The sequence below is a fragment of the Mustelus asterias genome, chromosome 1 (genome assembly GCF_964213995.1).
Source record: "Mustelus asterias chromosome 1, sMusAst1.hap1.1, whole genome shotgun sequence".
NCBI lineage: Eukaryota > Metazoa > Chordata > Chondrichthyes > Carcharhiniformes > Triakidae > Mustelus > Mustelus asterias.
This window is the reverse complement of record NC_135801.1, coordinates 10,533,331-10,546,258: the sequence shown is the minus strand read 5'-3', so window position 1 is coordinate 10,546,258 and position 12,928 is coordinate 10,533,331. Positions and strand designations below refer to the sequence as shown.

At 45.8% G+C, this 12,928-nt stretch overlaps 1 protein-coding gene across 1 annotated transcript in view; it reads left to right on the top strand.

The window, feature by feature from the left end:
• The first annotated feature begins 4,498 nt into the window (after positions 1 to 4,498).
• The window catches only part of LOC144491200 (multimerin-1-like), a 69,511-nt gene continuing 61,081 nt past the window's right edge, over positions 4,499 to 12,928 (top strand). Inside the window, exon 1 of the mRNA XM_078208915.1 lies at positions 4,499 to 4,899. Within this exon, the coding sequence (XP_078065041.1) occupies positions 4,526 to 4,899 (374 nt within the window). The 5' untranslated portion in view covers positions 4,499 to 4,525. The remainder of the gene's footprint in view (positions 4,900 to 12,928) is intronic.

Genomic DNA, 12,928 nt, shown 5'->3' with positions numbered 1-12,928 from the left:
GTTGGAGGCTCTGGATACTGCAAAGGCAGTGGGCCCTGATAACATTCCGGCAATAGTGCTGAAGACTTGTGCTCCAGAACTTGCCACTTCCCTAGCCAAGCTCTTCCAGTACAGTTACAACATTGCCCAGGTATGTCCTGTTCACAAAAAGCAGGACAAATCCAACCCGACAAATTACTGCCCAGTCTACTCTCGATCATCAGTAAAGTGATGGAAGGGGTCATCAACAGTGCTATCAAGCAGCACCTGCTCAGCAATAACCTGCTCAGTGACGCCCAGTTTGAGTTTCGCCAGAGCCACTCAACTCCTGACCTCATGACATCCTTGGTTCAAACATGGACGAAAGAGCTGAATTCCAGAGGTGATGTAAGAGTGTGACAGCCCTTGACATCAAGGCCGCATTCGACCAAGTGCGGCATCAAGCTGCCATAGCAAAACTGGAATCAATGGGTATCAGGGGGTAAACTCTCCACTGATTGCAGTCATACCTGGTACATAGGAAGATGGTCGTGGTTGTGGATGGTCAGTCATCTCAGCTCAGACATCTCTGCAGGAGTCCCTCAGGGTAGTGTCCTCGGCCCAACCATCTTCAGCTACTTCATCAATGAATTTCCCTCCATCATAAGGTCAGAAGTGGGGATGTTCACCAATGGTATCACAATATTTAGCACTATTTGCAACTCCTCAGATATTGAAACAGTCCATGTTCAAATGCAACAAGATCTGTACAATATCCAGGCTTGGACTGACAAGTGGTAAGTAATATTCATTCCACACAAATGCCAGGCAATGACCATCACCAATAAGAGACACTGTAACCACCGCCCCATGTCATTCAATGGTGTAACCATCACTGAATCCCCTACTGTCAACATCCTTGGGGTTACCATTGACAGGAAAATCAACTGGACTTGCCACATGAACACAGTGGCTACAAGAGCAGGTCAGAGGCTAGGAATACTGTGGCGAGTAACTCATCTCCTGACTCCCCAAAGCCTGTCCACCATCTGTAAGACACAAGTCAGGAGTGTGATGAAATATTCCCCACTTGCCTGGATGGGTGCAGCTCCAAAAACACTCAAGAAGCTGGACACCATCCAGGACAAAGCAGCCCCGCTTGATTGGCACCACATCCACAAACATCCACTCCCTCCACCACCGACGCTCTGTAGCAGCAGTGTGTACTATCTACAAGATGCACTGCAGCAATTCACCAAAGATCCTTAGACAGCATCTTCCAAACCCATGACCACTTCCATCTAGAAGGATGAGGGCAATGGATATATGGGAACACCACCACCTGCAAGTTCCCCTCCAAGCCACTCACCGTCCTGGCTTGGAAATATAACGCAGTTCCTTCACAGTCGCTGAGTCAAAATCCTGGAATTCCCTCCCTAATGGCATTGTGGATCAACCCACAGCACGTGGACTGCAGCGATTCAAGACGGTGGCTCACCATGTCTCCTCAAGGGAAATTAGGGATGGGCAATAAATGCTGGCCAGCCAGCGACACCCATGCCCCACGAATGAATGAAAAAAACACAAACAGGTTTATATCTGTCCTCCCCGGTTCTACAATGCTGAGAATTAACCTCCTGGCTTATACCCCAAAGTCCAGAACTGGGGAAACACCCATTCTCCCTGAGATGCAGCAAGTTCAGTGGTCAAGCTCAGATCTTCAGCCCCTCTTATCTGCTTCTTAGCCTTAACATGAGCTTTCTCTGCGCTTGTGTTCGGTTCTTATGGTTGAAGAAGCAACCGAGGATCCTGGGGACAACAAGAGCTCTAACTTTGAATAAAACCAACATTTTAACATACTTTTCCCTAATTTTAACGGAGGAAACAAGAAAGCTAAAGCAATATATCTAAAAACCCATTGCAATCTTAAAATTAACCTGCAATCTAGCAATGTTTAATGTTGAGAAATAGTGCAAGGAGATAAAAGGGAGTTGATGGTTAGTTATATTTCAGCAACTGGCGAAGGTTTGCGCATTCCCAAACAGACAGTCCTGAATTTCACCTTCTTCTCATTTTCTCTCTCTTGAAACACCAATAATGCGGGGAATTTTAGTAATATCAAGGCATGTGTGTGATTGGGATCCAGGGATTATGAAAGTCTTGGATTTTGAAGAATTAGTGTTCTAATTTTAAAAATGCTTAGGGTTACTGACTCTGGAGGCGGTACGGCAGCACAGTGGTTAGCACTGCTGCCTCGCAATGCCAGGGACCCGAGTTCGAATCCCGGCTTGGGTCACTGTGTGTGTGGAGTTTGCACGTTGTCTGCGTGGGTTTCCTCCGGGTGCTCCGGTTTCCTCACACAGTCCAAAAGACGTGCTGGTTAGGTGCATTGGCCGTGCTAAATTCTCCCTCGGTGTACCCGAACAGGTGCTGGAGTGTGGCGACGAGGAGATTTTCACAGTAACCTCATTGCAGTGTTAATGCAAGCCTATTTGTGACACTAATAAATAAACTTAAAAAAACTTTCTTGCAGTGCCTGCATCCTCCCAAATATTCTCAGAAATCCACATTATTACAGCGAACGCCCCCAAACTGTTACACAAATTTGTGTGTCTGTGTGTGAGCGTGTGTGTGCATGTGTGTGTGAGTGTGTGTGTGAGTGTGTGTCTATGCAAGTGTGTGCCTGTGCGAGAGTGTGTCTGTGTGAGAGTGTCTGTACTTAGCAGCTGAACTTAAATGGCCAAGTGCTTTTCCATGCAGGACAACATTCATAATGAATGGGAAAAAGGAACAGGAAAAGACATATCAATTTAAGGAGATGTGCTTTATTAAGATTGTTATCCCCTGTACAAGCCATTGGTAGATCAAGGAGGGCTGGAGAGGGAACAATATTTTCACCACGTCGAAGATTATGGTGCTTAAAAAACAATTGGGAAAGATTTGATTACAACTAAGTGAGATACATTGGCGTTACTCCCTATTTAAAATGTTGGAGAACAATATGTCCTCTCCAAAAACAAGTCACCCTTCTGGCTCAAACTTCAATTACAACATAAACAATCTAATAATGAACATAATTGAAGATAACCTATTTGTTAAGGGATCAAACAGGCCCTTTAAAATGGCCGTTGTAAACATTATTCTGCTTACATTGCTTAATACAATCACAATGAATGGACATGTAATCTAATAGTGCTGGTGGTTATTCTCAGGCAGAGAACAGAATGTTGGTTGACCTTTTTGAAGGCCTTTCAAAAGTAAAATATGTTGGATTAGGAGTGTTCTTTCCTCCCTTCTTTCTCTCCGCAAAACTCTCCACTTTCTTCACCGAGTTCGACAGAAAATAAATTGAGGAGTTTTGATAATGCGCGCCCCATCCACAAACACCAGTTTTATGCTAGGGAGTTCAGAGTTCAAGAGATCACAGGTATAGGTTGAGAGGCGGTAGATTTAAAACTGAGATGAGGAGGAACTACTTCTCGCAGAGGGTGGTGAATTTGTGGAACTCGCTGCCCCATAGCGCGGTGAAGTCTGAATCATTAAATGGGCGGCACAATAGCTCAGTAATTAACACCGTTGCCTTACAGTGCCAGGGACCTGGGTCTGATTCCTGGCTTGGATCATTGTCTTGGTGGAGTTTGTACATTCTCATTGTGTCTGCGTGGGTTTCCTCCAGGTACTCCGGTTCCCTCCCACAGTCCAAAGATGTGCAGGTTAGTTGATTGGCCATGCTAAGGTGCCCCTTAGTGTCAGGGGGACTAGCAGAGTAAATATGTGGGGCTACGGGGATAGGGGCTGGGTGGGATTGTGGTCGGTGCAGACACAATGACCTCCTTCTGCACTGTAGGATTCTATGATTCTATAAATGGTTTCATGAAGGAGTTAGATATATTTCTGATTTTAAACAAAGGTTAAAGGGATATGGGGAACAGAGAGGGAGATGGATTTGAGACCAGGGAGAGATCAGCCAAGATCCGATTGAATGGCGGAGCAGGCTCGAAGGGCTGAATTGCCTACTTCTGCTCCTAATTCCTATGTATGTTCAGGTGAACATTTACTCCATCAGAACTCAAGAGTCTGCTGGATTTTCCAAATTTCATTTTCACCCACTTACTACCGGTGCCATTTCCAAACATTAGCAAGCCAACAACGGATCGGTGAGTAGCTGGGACAACAGCGAATCTTTGGAAAAGCCAAATTCTCATCTTTTAGATTCGTAATAATTTCATAAGGAAATCTTTTTGTATCTTTTCATTTCCAGAAGGCATGGAGAGTTCAGACAACAAGGGGTTTGAACATCTTAACTTTTCATCTCTGATAGAGCAACACAAATGAACATCCTCATTCTCTCACAAAATCAATGATTTATTTATTTCCATTGGCCTGACAGAAACAACATCATCCTTTTGTTTTTTTTACAAATTTCCTGGGAAGGGCCCCTTCGTTTCCTTATGTCACTTTGAAAACCCAGATGTTATTTCCTTCCTAATAAGGCATGAAAAGCTGCCAAAAGAGTGCGCTCATTTCATTCAGGCAGACTTGTGCGGGCAGGATATACCACACCGAGATGGATCATACAAAGGGAAGAAGCCTTATTTTCAATTCAGCAAGAATGAGGCAGGTCATTGTTTTGGGGATGGCCTTCTGTCTTTTGAAAGTTTGCGACGGCATTCCCGATGCAAAATCGCCAGTTGACTTGACCCCGTTTGGGAATACCAAGGATGGAAGCAAGTTTAACACCACGGAAAATGGGAAAAATAGGCTTGGAAAGACGATGACGGGGAATGCATTTTCCAACAGTTCGCCTCTTGGTAACAGATCTCCAAGGCAGGTGGATTACAATGTCGGAAAAAGAATGTCTAAATCCAGTTCTAGTCAGAAAATTCCTTTCTACAGCAAGCCTGGAGTCAGCAAATCAAACTTTGAAACAGCCAGGGGGAAGTAAGTACAACAAAAATTTTAGATAAGAGGGCATGTTGATTTCAGATTATTTCTCTACTGTGCCACCTATCTGTACTCAGTAATCTCGAATCCCCCTATCTCCATCTGTCTGTTTTTTTTTAGTGTCACAAGCAGGCTTACATTAATACTCCACTGAAGTTACTGTGAAAATCCCTCAGTCGCCACACTCTGGCGTCTGTTAGGGTACATCGAGGGAAAATTTAGCATGGCCAATGCACCTAACCAGCACGTCTTTCGGATTGTGGGAGGAAACCGGAGCACCCGGAGGAAACCCACGCAGACACGGGGAGAATGTGCAGACTCCGCACAGACAGTGACCCAAACCGGGAGTCGAACCTGGGACCCTGGCGCTTTGAGGCAGCAGTCTTAACTACTGTGCCACTGTACTGCCCTCATCTCTCTCTCTGTACAAACAATGTACAAACGACTAACCATATATCAACCTATATCTACCTTTCCTTGCCATTCCCTATCCATTTATCATGCATTGATGCCTATGTTGTACTGTGTATTATTCACGCTTTACCTACTGTCATCCATATAGGGGCAGATCTGCAGGAAACAATATCAATGTTCCACTGTGTATGATTCAGAGTTTAATTCTCAATGTAAGAGCAAACGTATACCCCAGATGACTTAATAGCTAAGCTTATCCTGCATTGTAGCGCCAAGTGATAAGGAACAGGGAAGTCCTTTTTCCACAGCACTGGGACTCCACAACTGATATCACTGATCCCGGACTCATGAATGGAAGTAGACTGCTGGTTTTTATTTAAAGTCGGATATCCCTTAATCCTTCCTTCAAATAATCTACTTATATATATGACAATAGATATATCTCACTGAGAGGACAGTCTAAAGAGATACAGTTGAATTCATAGAATCCAAATCATAGAATCCCAACAGTGCAGGAGGAGGCCATTCGGCCCATCGAGTCTGCACCGACCACAATGCCACCCAGGCCCTATTCCCGTAACCCCACATATTTACCCTGTTAATCCCCTGACACTAGGGTCAATTTAACATGGCCAATCAACCTTAGCTGCACATCTTTCACCTAACCAGCATGCCTTTCGAATTGTGGGAGGAAATCGGAGCACCCGGAGGAAACCCAGGCAGACACGGGGAGAATGTGCAAACTCCGCACCAGACAGTGACCCGAGGCCAGAATTGACTCTGGGTCCCTGGGCGCTGTGAGGCAGCAGTGCTAACCACTGTGCCACCGTGCCACCTGCAAAGTTGGAGTGAAGCACTTTAGAAAAACATCAGGAAGATTGTGTTGGTTCAACAGGATGGCTATGCTCTGTGTGAGAAGCTAATTTTTTCCAGTATTTATTTTCTATTTTCCATCTTCCATTGCATGCTGTGATTATGGACAGCTAATCAGTTTTTTTCGTCTCATTGATTCACGGGGTGCGGGCATCATTGGCAAGGCCAGCACACGTTTCTCATCCTTAGTTGCCCTTGAGCAGATGGTGGTGAGCTGCCTTGCTGAATTCTAGCTCGCTAGGCTATTTCAGAGGCCAGTCAAGAATCAACACATTGCTGCGAGTCACTCATAGATCAGACCAGGTGAAATAAAAAGCACAGCATCAGTGAACCAGATGAGTTTTTATGACAATCCGACAGCTCCATAGTTACTGATGGAAGGTTTTTAATTTGGATTAATTTGATGACTTACATTTACATTACGGGCGGCACGGTGGCACAATGGTTAGCACTGCTGCCTCACAATGCCAGGGACCTGGGTTCGATTCATGGCTTGGGTCACTGTCTGTGTGGAATCTGCACGTTCTCCCCCATGTCTGCGTGGGTTTCCTCTGGGCGCTCCGGTTTCCTCCCACAGTTTGAAAGACGTGCAGGTTAGGTGCATTGGTCATGCTAAATTGCCCCTTAGTGTCCCCGGATGTGTCGATTAGAGGGATTGGTGGGGTAAATATGTGGGGTTACGTGGATAGGGCCTGGGTGGGATTGTGGTCGGTGCAGACTCGATGGGCTGGATGGCCTCCTTCTGCACTGTAGTATTCCTATGATTTATCAACCTCCCCAGTTGTCATGGTGAAATTGTAACTCATGTCTCAGAATCATTAGTTCAGGTAACCTGTCCAGTATCATAACCACTATGCTACTGTACCCCTATCTTCCAGATCTCCCCCATTGCTGGACTTTCGTTGTCCATGAGGAGACGTGCAAAGCCATCATGATGGTTCCTTTGGGTGCTTGTACAACCTCCACCCAATATCTCCCCCATAATAGCAGAGGTGAAATCAGTAGGTGGGAACGGGGAGCAGAAACTCTGGTCCTTATATTCAGCAGAGCACACTGAAGCTTAAATAAAGTGTGCCTCCTGCACCAACATCCCATGAAACACTTCACGTACACAGGAAGAGGGGAAGCCCCTCAAGCCTGCTCCTTCACGCACCTCAATCTCAGCTGATCTGTATCTTAAATCATCTGTCCGCCTTTAGAATCATTGAATCCCTGCAGTGCAGAAGGAGGCCATTCAGCCCATCGAGGCTGCACCGACCACAATCGCACCCAGGCCCCCATCCCCATCACCCCATGCATTTACCCCAGCTCGTCCCCCTGACACTAAGGGGCAATTTAGCACGGCCAATCCACCTAACCTGCAAATCTTTGGACTGTGGGTGGAAACCGGAGCACCCGGAGGAAATCCACACAGACACGGGGAGAATGTGCAGACTCTGCACAGGCAGTCACCGGAGGCTGGAATTGAACCCAGGTCCTTGGCGCTCTGAGGCAGTGCTAACCACTGTGCCACCCACTGTGCCACCGTGCCGTCCTTGGTTTCTCTTGCCCAACAAAAATCTATCAATTGCAGTTTTCAATTTTTCTATTGACCTTCAGCCTTAACGACTACTTGGAGAATGAGTTCCGGATTTTCACTATCCATTGTGTGAAGGAGTGCTTCCTGACATCACCTCTGAACAGTCCAGCTCTAATTTTAAGATGATGTTCCCTCCCCCTCCCCACTAGAGGGAATAATTTTTCTTTTTATAACGCCCTATCAAATCTTTCAATCATTTTACAAACTACAGTTAGATTCACCGCCATCTTCAATCCTCCTCCGGGTACCATTCCCAAAGAGGGTGGTGGTGACCATGGATTTCCAAGGATTGGTCATTGGTCCAAGATTTTGCCTGGCAAAGTAGTGCCAGTGGTTTGCAATTGTCTCCCGCAGTCTGGCCACCCAAGAAATTCTCCCATGTTACCACCTGCCAAGGGGCAAACGGAAAGGATTTAACAGGCTGATAATCAACCTGTGTGGCCACGTTACGAACACACTTTCCATGGTCATCACATCCCAGAGTGGAACTTGAACCCAGAGCTTCTGGCCCAGGGATAGGGGCACTTATCACTATGCCACAAGACAGCCTCGTCTTCGATATCCAAGGCATTACAAACATAGCTTAGGAAGGGGCGGCACAGTGGCACAGTGGTTAGCACTGCCATCTCACAGCTCCAGGGACCCAGGTTCAATTCCGGCCTCGGGTGACTGTCTGTGTGGAGTTTGCACGTTCTCCCTGTATCTGCGTGGGTTTCCCCCGGGTGCTCTGGTCTCACAGTCCAGAGATGTGCAGGTTAGGTAGATTTGCCATGCTAAGTTGACCTTTAGTGACTAGTTAGGGTAAAAAGATTAGACGTTTAGGACTAGTTAGGGTACAAATATGGGGTTATGGGGATAGGACCTGGGTGGGATTGTTATCGGTGCAGACTCGATGGACCAAATGGCCTCCTCCTGCACTGTAGGGATTCTATGAAAATTGCTTTCACCATTCAATCCCGTTAGCCCTGGCAAAAAGATGAATCTACACCCAGGCCTTTCTGTACAGAATATGGGCTGGAATTTTCCAGCATTCACACCGGCAGGATTCACTGGTCCTGCTGCAGTGAACATAGATTTGGCTTAGTGCCAAATTCTCTGACCTTGCTGGCAACGGCAGCAGAGTGTGAACGGCCGGAAAATTCCAGTCATGGCTTCTATCCAATTGTGTTTCAGGACTTGCGAGATAACGGCTAATATTCCACAAACCATTCAAATGATTTTTGGACCTCTCCACAAGTTTGTTGTGATTTCTATACAGTAAGAGTTTTAACAACACCAGGTTAAAGTCCAACAGGTTTATTTGGTAGCAAATACCAACGCCGGCATCTCCACATCGTGATTTCTATACATAGACCCTTAAATCTCTCTGCACATCATAGCTCCAAGCTTCTCACTATTCAGATAAGACTCTCACCTCTCTTTCTTGGGTCCAAAGCGATGATTTCACACTTTCCCGCAGTGAACTCCATCTGCCACAGTTTTGCCATTCATTTCGTCCATCAGTGCAAATTTCTGCTCTCATTTTCATTGCTTTTTGTGCCAGATCTTTATTCCTTTCTTAGATTGAGCAAGGAGTACAGTGGTTCATGCAAAAAGCCCATCAGTATCTCCTTAGGGAAAATAGCAATGGGCCATTACAATTGATAAGTGTTCATGGCCATTTTTTAATTTAATAATTACATTAAATGCACTATATAAATACAAGTATAAATGTGTGGTTAAGAGAGGGACAGGACAGGCAGCTCAAAGTTCCAGGGTACAGATGCTATAGGAAAGATGGAACAGGAGGTAAGAAAGGAGGGGGAGTTTTATTTTTGGTTAGGGAGAACATCACGGCAGTATTGAGAGGGGATATTTCTGAGGGTTCGCCCACTGAGTCTATATGGGTAGAACTGAGAAAAAAGAAGGGGAAATCACTTTGATAGGATTGGACTACAGGCCCCCAAATAGTCAGCAGGAAATTGAGGAGCAAATATGTAAGGAGAATACAGGTAGCACCAAGAAAAATGGGATAGTACTCGCAGGGGACTTTAACTTTCCCAACATTGACTGGGACAGCGATAGTATTAGAGGCTTGGACGGAGAGAAATTTGTTGAGTGTATTCAGGAGGAATTCCTCATTCAGTATGTGGATGTCCCGACTAGAGACGGGGCAAAACTTGACCTCCTCTTGGGAAATAAGGAAGGGCAGAAGACAGAAGTGTTCATGAGGGATCACTTTGGGACCAGTGTATCTCAGGATGTTGTGGGAGGCTAGGGAGGAAATTGCGGGTCCCCAAAGGAGCTATTTGAATCATCCACAGCCACAGGTGAGGCGCCTGAAGATTGGAGGGTGGCAAATGTTGTGCCTTTGTTTAAGAAGGGCTGCAGGGAAAAGCCTGGGAACTTCAGGCCAGTGAGCCTAATATCTGTAGTGGATAAGTTGTCAGAAGGTATTCTGAGGCAGGATCTACAGGCATTTAGAGAGGCAAGGACTGATTAAGGACGGTCAGCATGGCTTTGTGAGTGGAAAATCATGTCTCATGAATTTGATTGAGTGTTTTGAAGGGGTAACCAAGAAGGTAGATGAGGGCAGTGCAGTCGAAGTTGTCTACATTGAATTTAGTAAGGCCTTTGACAAGGTACTGCATATAGGTTGTTGCATAAGGTTAAATCTCACGGGATCCAGGGTGAGGTAGCCAATTGGATACAAATTTGACTTGACAATAGAAGCCAGAGGGTGGTTGTAGAGAGTTGCTTTTCAAACTGGAGGCCTGTGACCAGTGGTGTGCCTCAGGGATCAGTGCTGGGTCCACTATTATCTGTCATTTATATTAATGATTTGGATGAGAATATAGGAGGCATGGTTAGTAAGTTTGCAGGTGACACCAAGACTTGTAGTGGATAGTGAAGAAGGTTATCTAGGTTGCAACGGGATCTTGATCAATTGGGCCAGTGGGCTGAAGAATGGCAGATGGAGTTTAATTTAGATAAATGAGAGGTGATGCATTTTGGTAGATCGAACTATGGCAGAACTTACGCAGTTAATGGTAGGGCGTTGGAGAGAGTTATAGAACAAGGGGTTCTAGGGGTACAGGTTCATAGCTCCTTGAACATGGAGTCACAGGCGGACAGAGTGGTGAAGAAGGCTTTCGGCATGCTTGGTTTCATCGGTCAGAACATTGAATACAGGAGTTGGGATGTTTTGTTGAAGTTGCAGAAGACATTTTTAAGGCCAGACTTGAAATACTGTGCAGTTCTGGTCACCTTATTATAGAAAGAATATTACTAAACTAGAAAGAGTGCAGAAAAGATTTATTTGGATGCTACCAGGACTTGATGGTTTGAGTTTTAAGGAGAGGCTGGATAGACTGGGACTTTTTCCCTGGAGCGTAGGAGGCTTAGGGGTGATCTTATAGAGGTCTATAAAATAATCGTAATCCCCTACCTTTTTCCTAAAGGTCGGGGTGTCTAAAACTAGTGGGCAAGGATTTAAGGTGCGAGGGGAGGGATACAAAAGGGTCCAAAGGGGCAGTTGTTTCACACAGAAGGTGGTGGAGTGTCTGGAATGAGCTGCCAGAGGTAGTAGTAGAGGCGGGTACAATTTTGTCTTTTAAAAAGCATTTAGACAATTACATGGGCAAGGTTGGTGTGGAGAGATATGGGAAAATGTAGGCAATTGGGACTAGCTTAATGGTAAAAACTGGGCGGCATGGACAAGTTGGACGGAAGGGCCTGTTTCCATGCTGTAAACCTCTATGATTCTATGACTATGACTCTAAGTTGTTGTTGCTCCCAAAGCAAGTTCTCACTTTCTTCTTTTTCATTCTCTGTTAAATCTTTTACCTTTCCTGAGGCCACTGATCTCCTTGAGGTCCAGTGTCACAGGGACCGGTATCTCCCTGGCACCCTGGCCAAATGGTCATTCTTCAGATGTGAGTCAATGCAGAAGGATATACAAGCTATTTTGCCTTGGAGATCATCACACTGAGCCAGGAATAGAGATGCAGTTGAAACTTGAATGGCTCCGTTTTGCACTCTTTCCCCGCCCTTTCAAATTAAGCTGCTGCTTTTGGAGGCCCAGTGGGAACCTCAATTATAGATGCAAACTAAATGAGGTACACAGAAGCCTAATGAAGTGTTGTCTCATGCTGGGATGGGGAGGGATGCTGGGGCGTGACTGCCCATGGCAAAGCTGTTGAAGGTCAGTGAAAAAGCCTTTCTTAGCGAGGCGAAGGAAGCAGGATTGCATCTCTGGGCATCTGCTGTCTGGATTTCCTTGCCCTTTGAACCAGGCCCTTGTGGGCTTACGTTGCTGCTGACAGAGTGTCCCTTTAATGAGCAATCCTTCGCAAGCCACATGGCCAGGCTGGAATCAATGGAGTGCGAACCTGTGAACTGATTTGACTTGATTTGATTTATTATTGTCACATGTATTGGAATACAGTGAAAAGTATTGTTTCTTGCATGCTATACAAAGCATACCGTTCATAGAGAAGGAAAGGAAAAAGTGAAGAATGTAGTGTTACAGTCATAGCTAGGGTGTAGAGAAAGATCAACTTACTGCGAGGTAGGTCCATTCAAAAGTCTGATGGCAGCAGGGAAGAAACTGTTCTTGAGACAGTTGGTATGTGACCTCAGACTTTTGTATCTTTCTCCCGATGGAAGAAGGTGGAAGAGAGAATGTCCGGGGTGCGTGGGGTCCTTGATTACCACTGTGTACATGGTGTAAGATGGAACTGTAGACAGAGTCAATGGATGGGAGGCTGGTTTGAGTGATGGACTGGGCTACGTTCATGACCCTTTGTAGTTTCTTGCAGGAGACATACCAAGCTGTGACACAACCAGAAAGAATGATTTCTATGGTGCATCTGTAAAAGTTGGTGAGAGGTGTAGCTGACATGCCAAATTTCCTTAGTCTCCTGAGAAAGTAGAGGCGTTGGTGGGCTTTCTTAACTATAGTGTCGGCTTGGGGGGTCTAGGACAGGTTGTTGGTGATCTGGACACCTAACCTGGGCCAATCAGGAGCGAGGGCACACATGCCCGGGGCTGGAAGTTGGCCGTCTGAGCCCGGGCGTTGCAGAGATTTGTTTAGTCGTGTTGTTAAACCTTTAGTTGTACATAGTTCTCCTCACCTGAGGAAGGAGCAGCGCTCTGAAAGCTTGTGATTCCAAATAAACC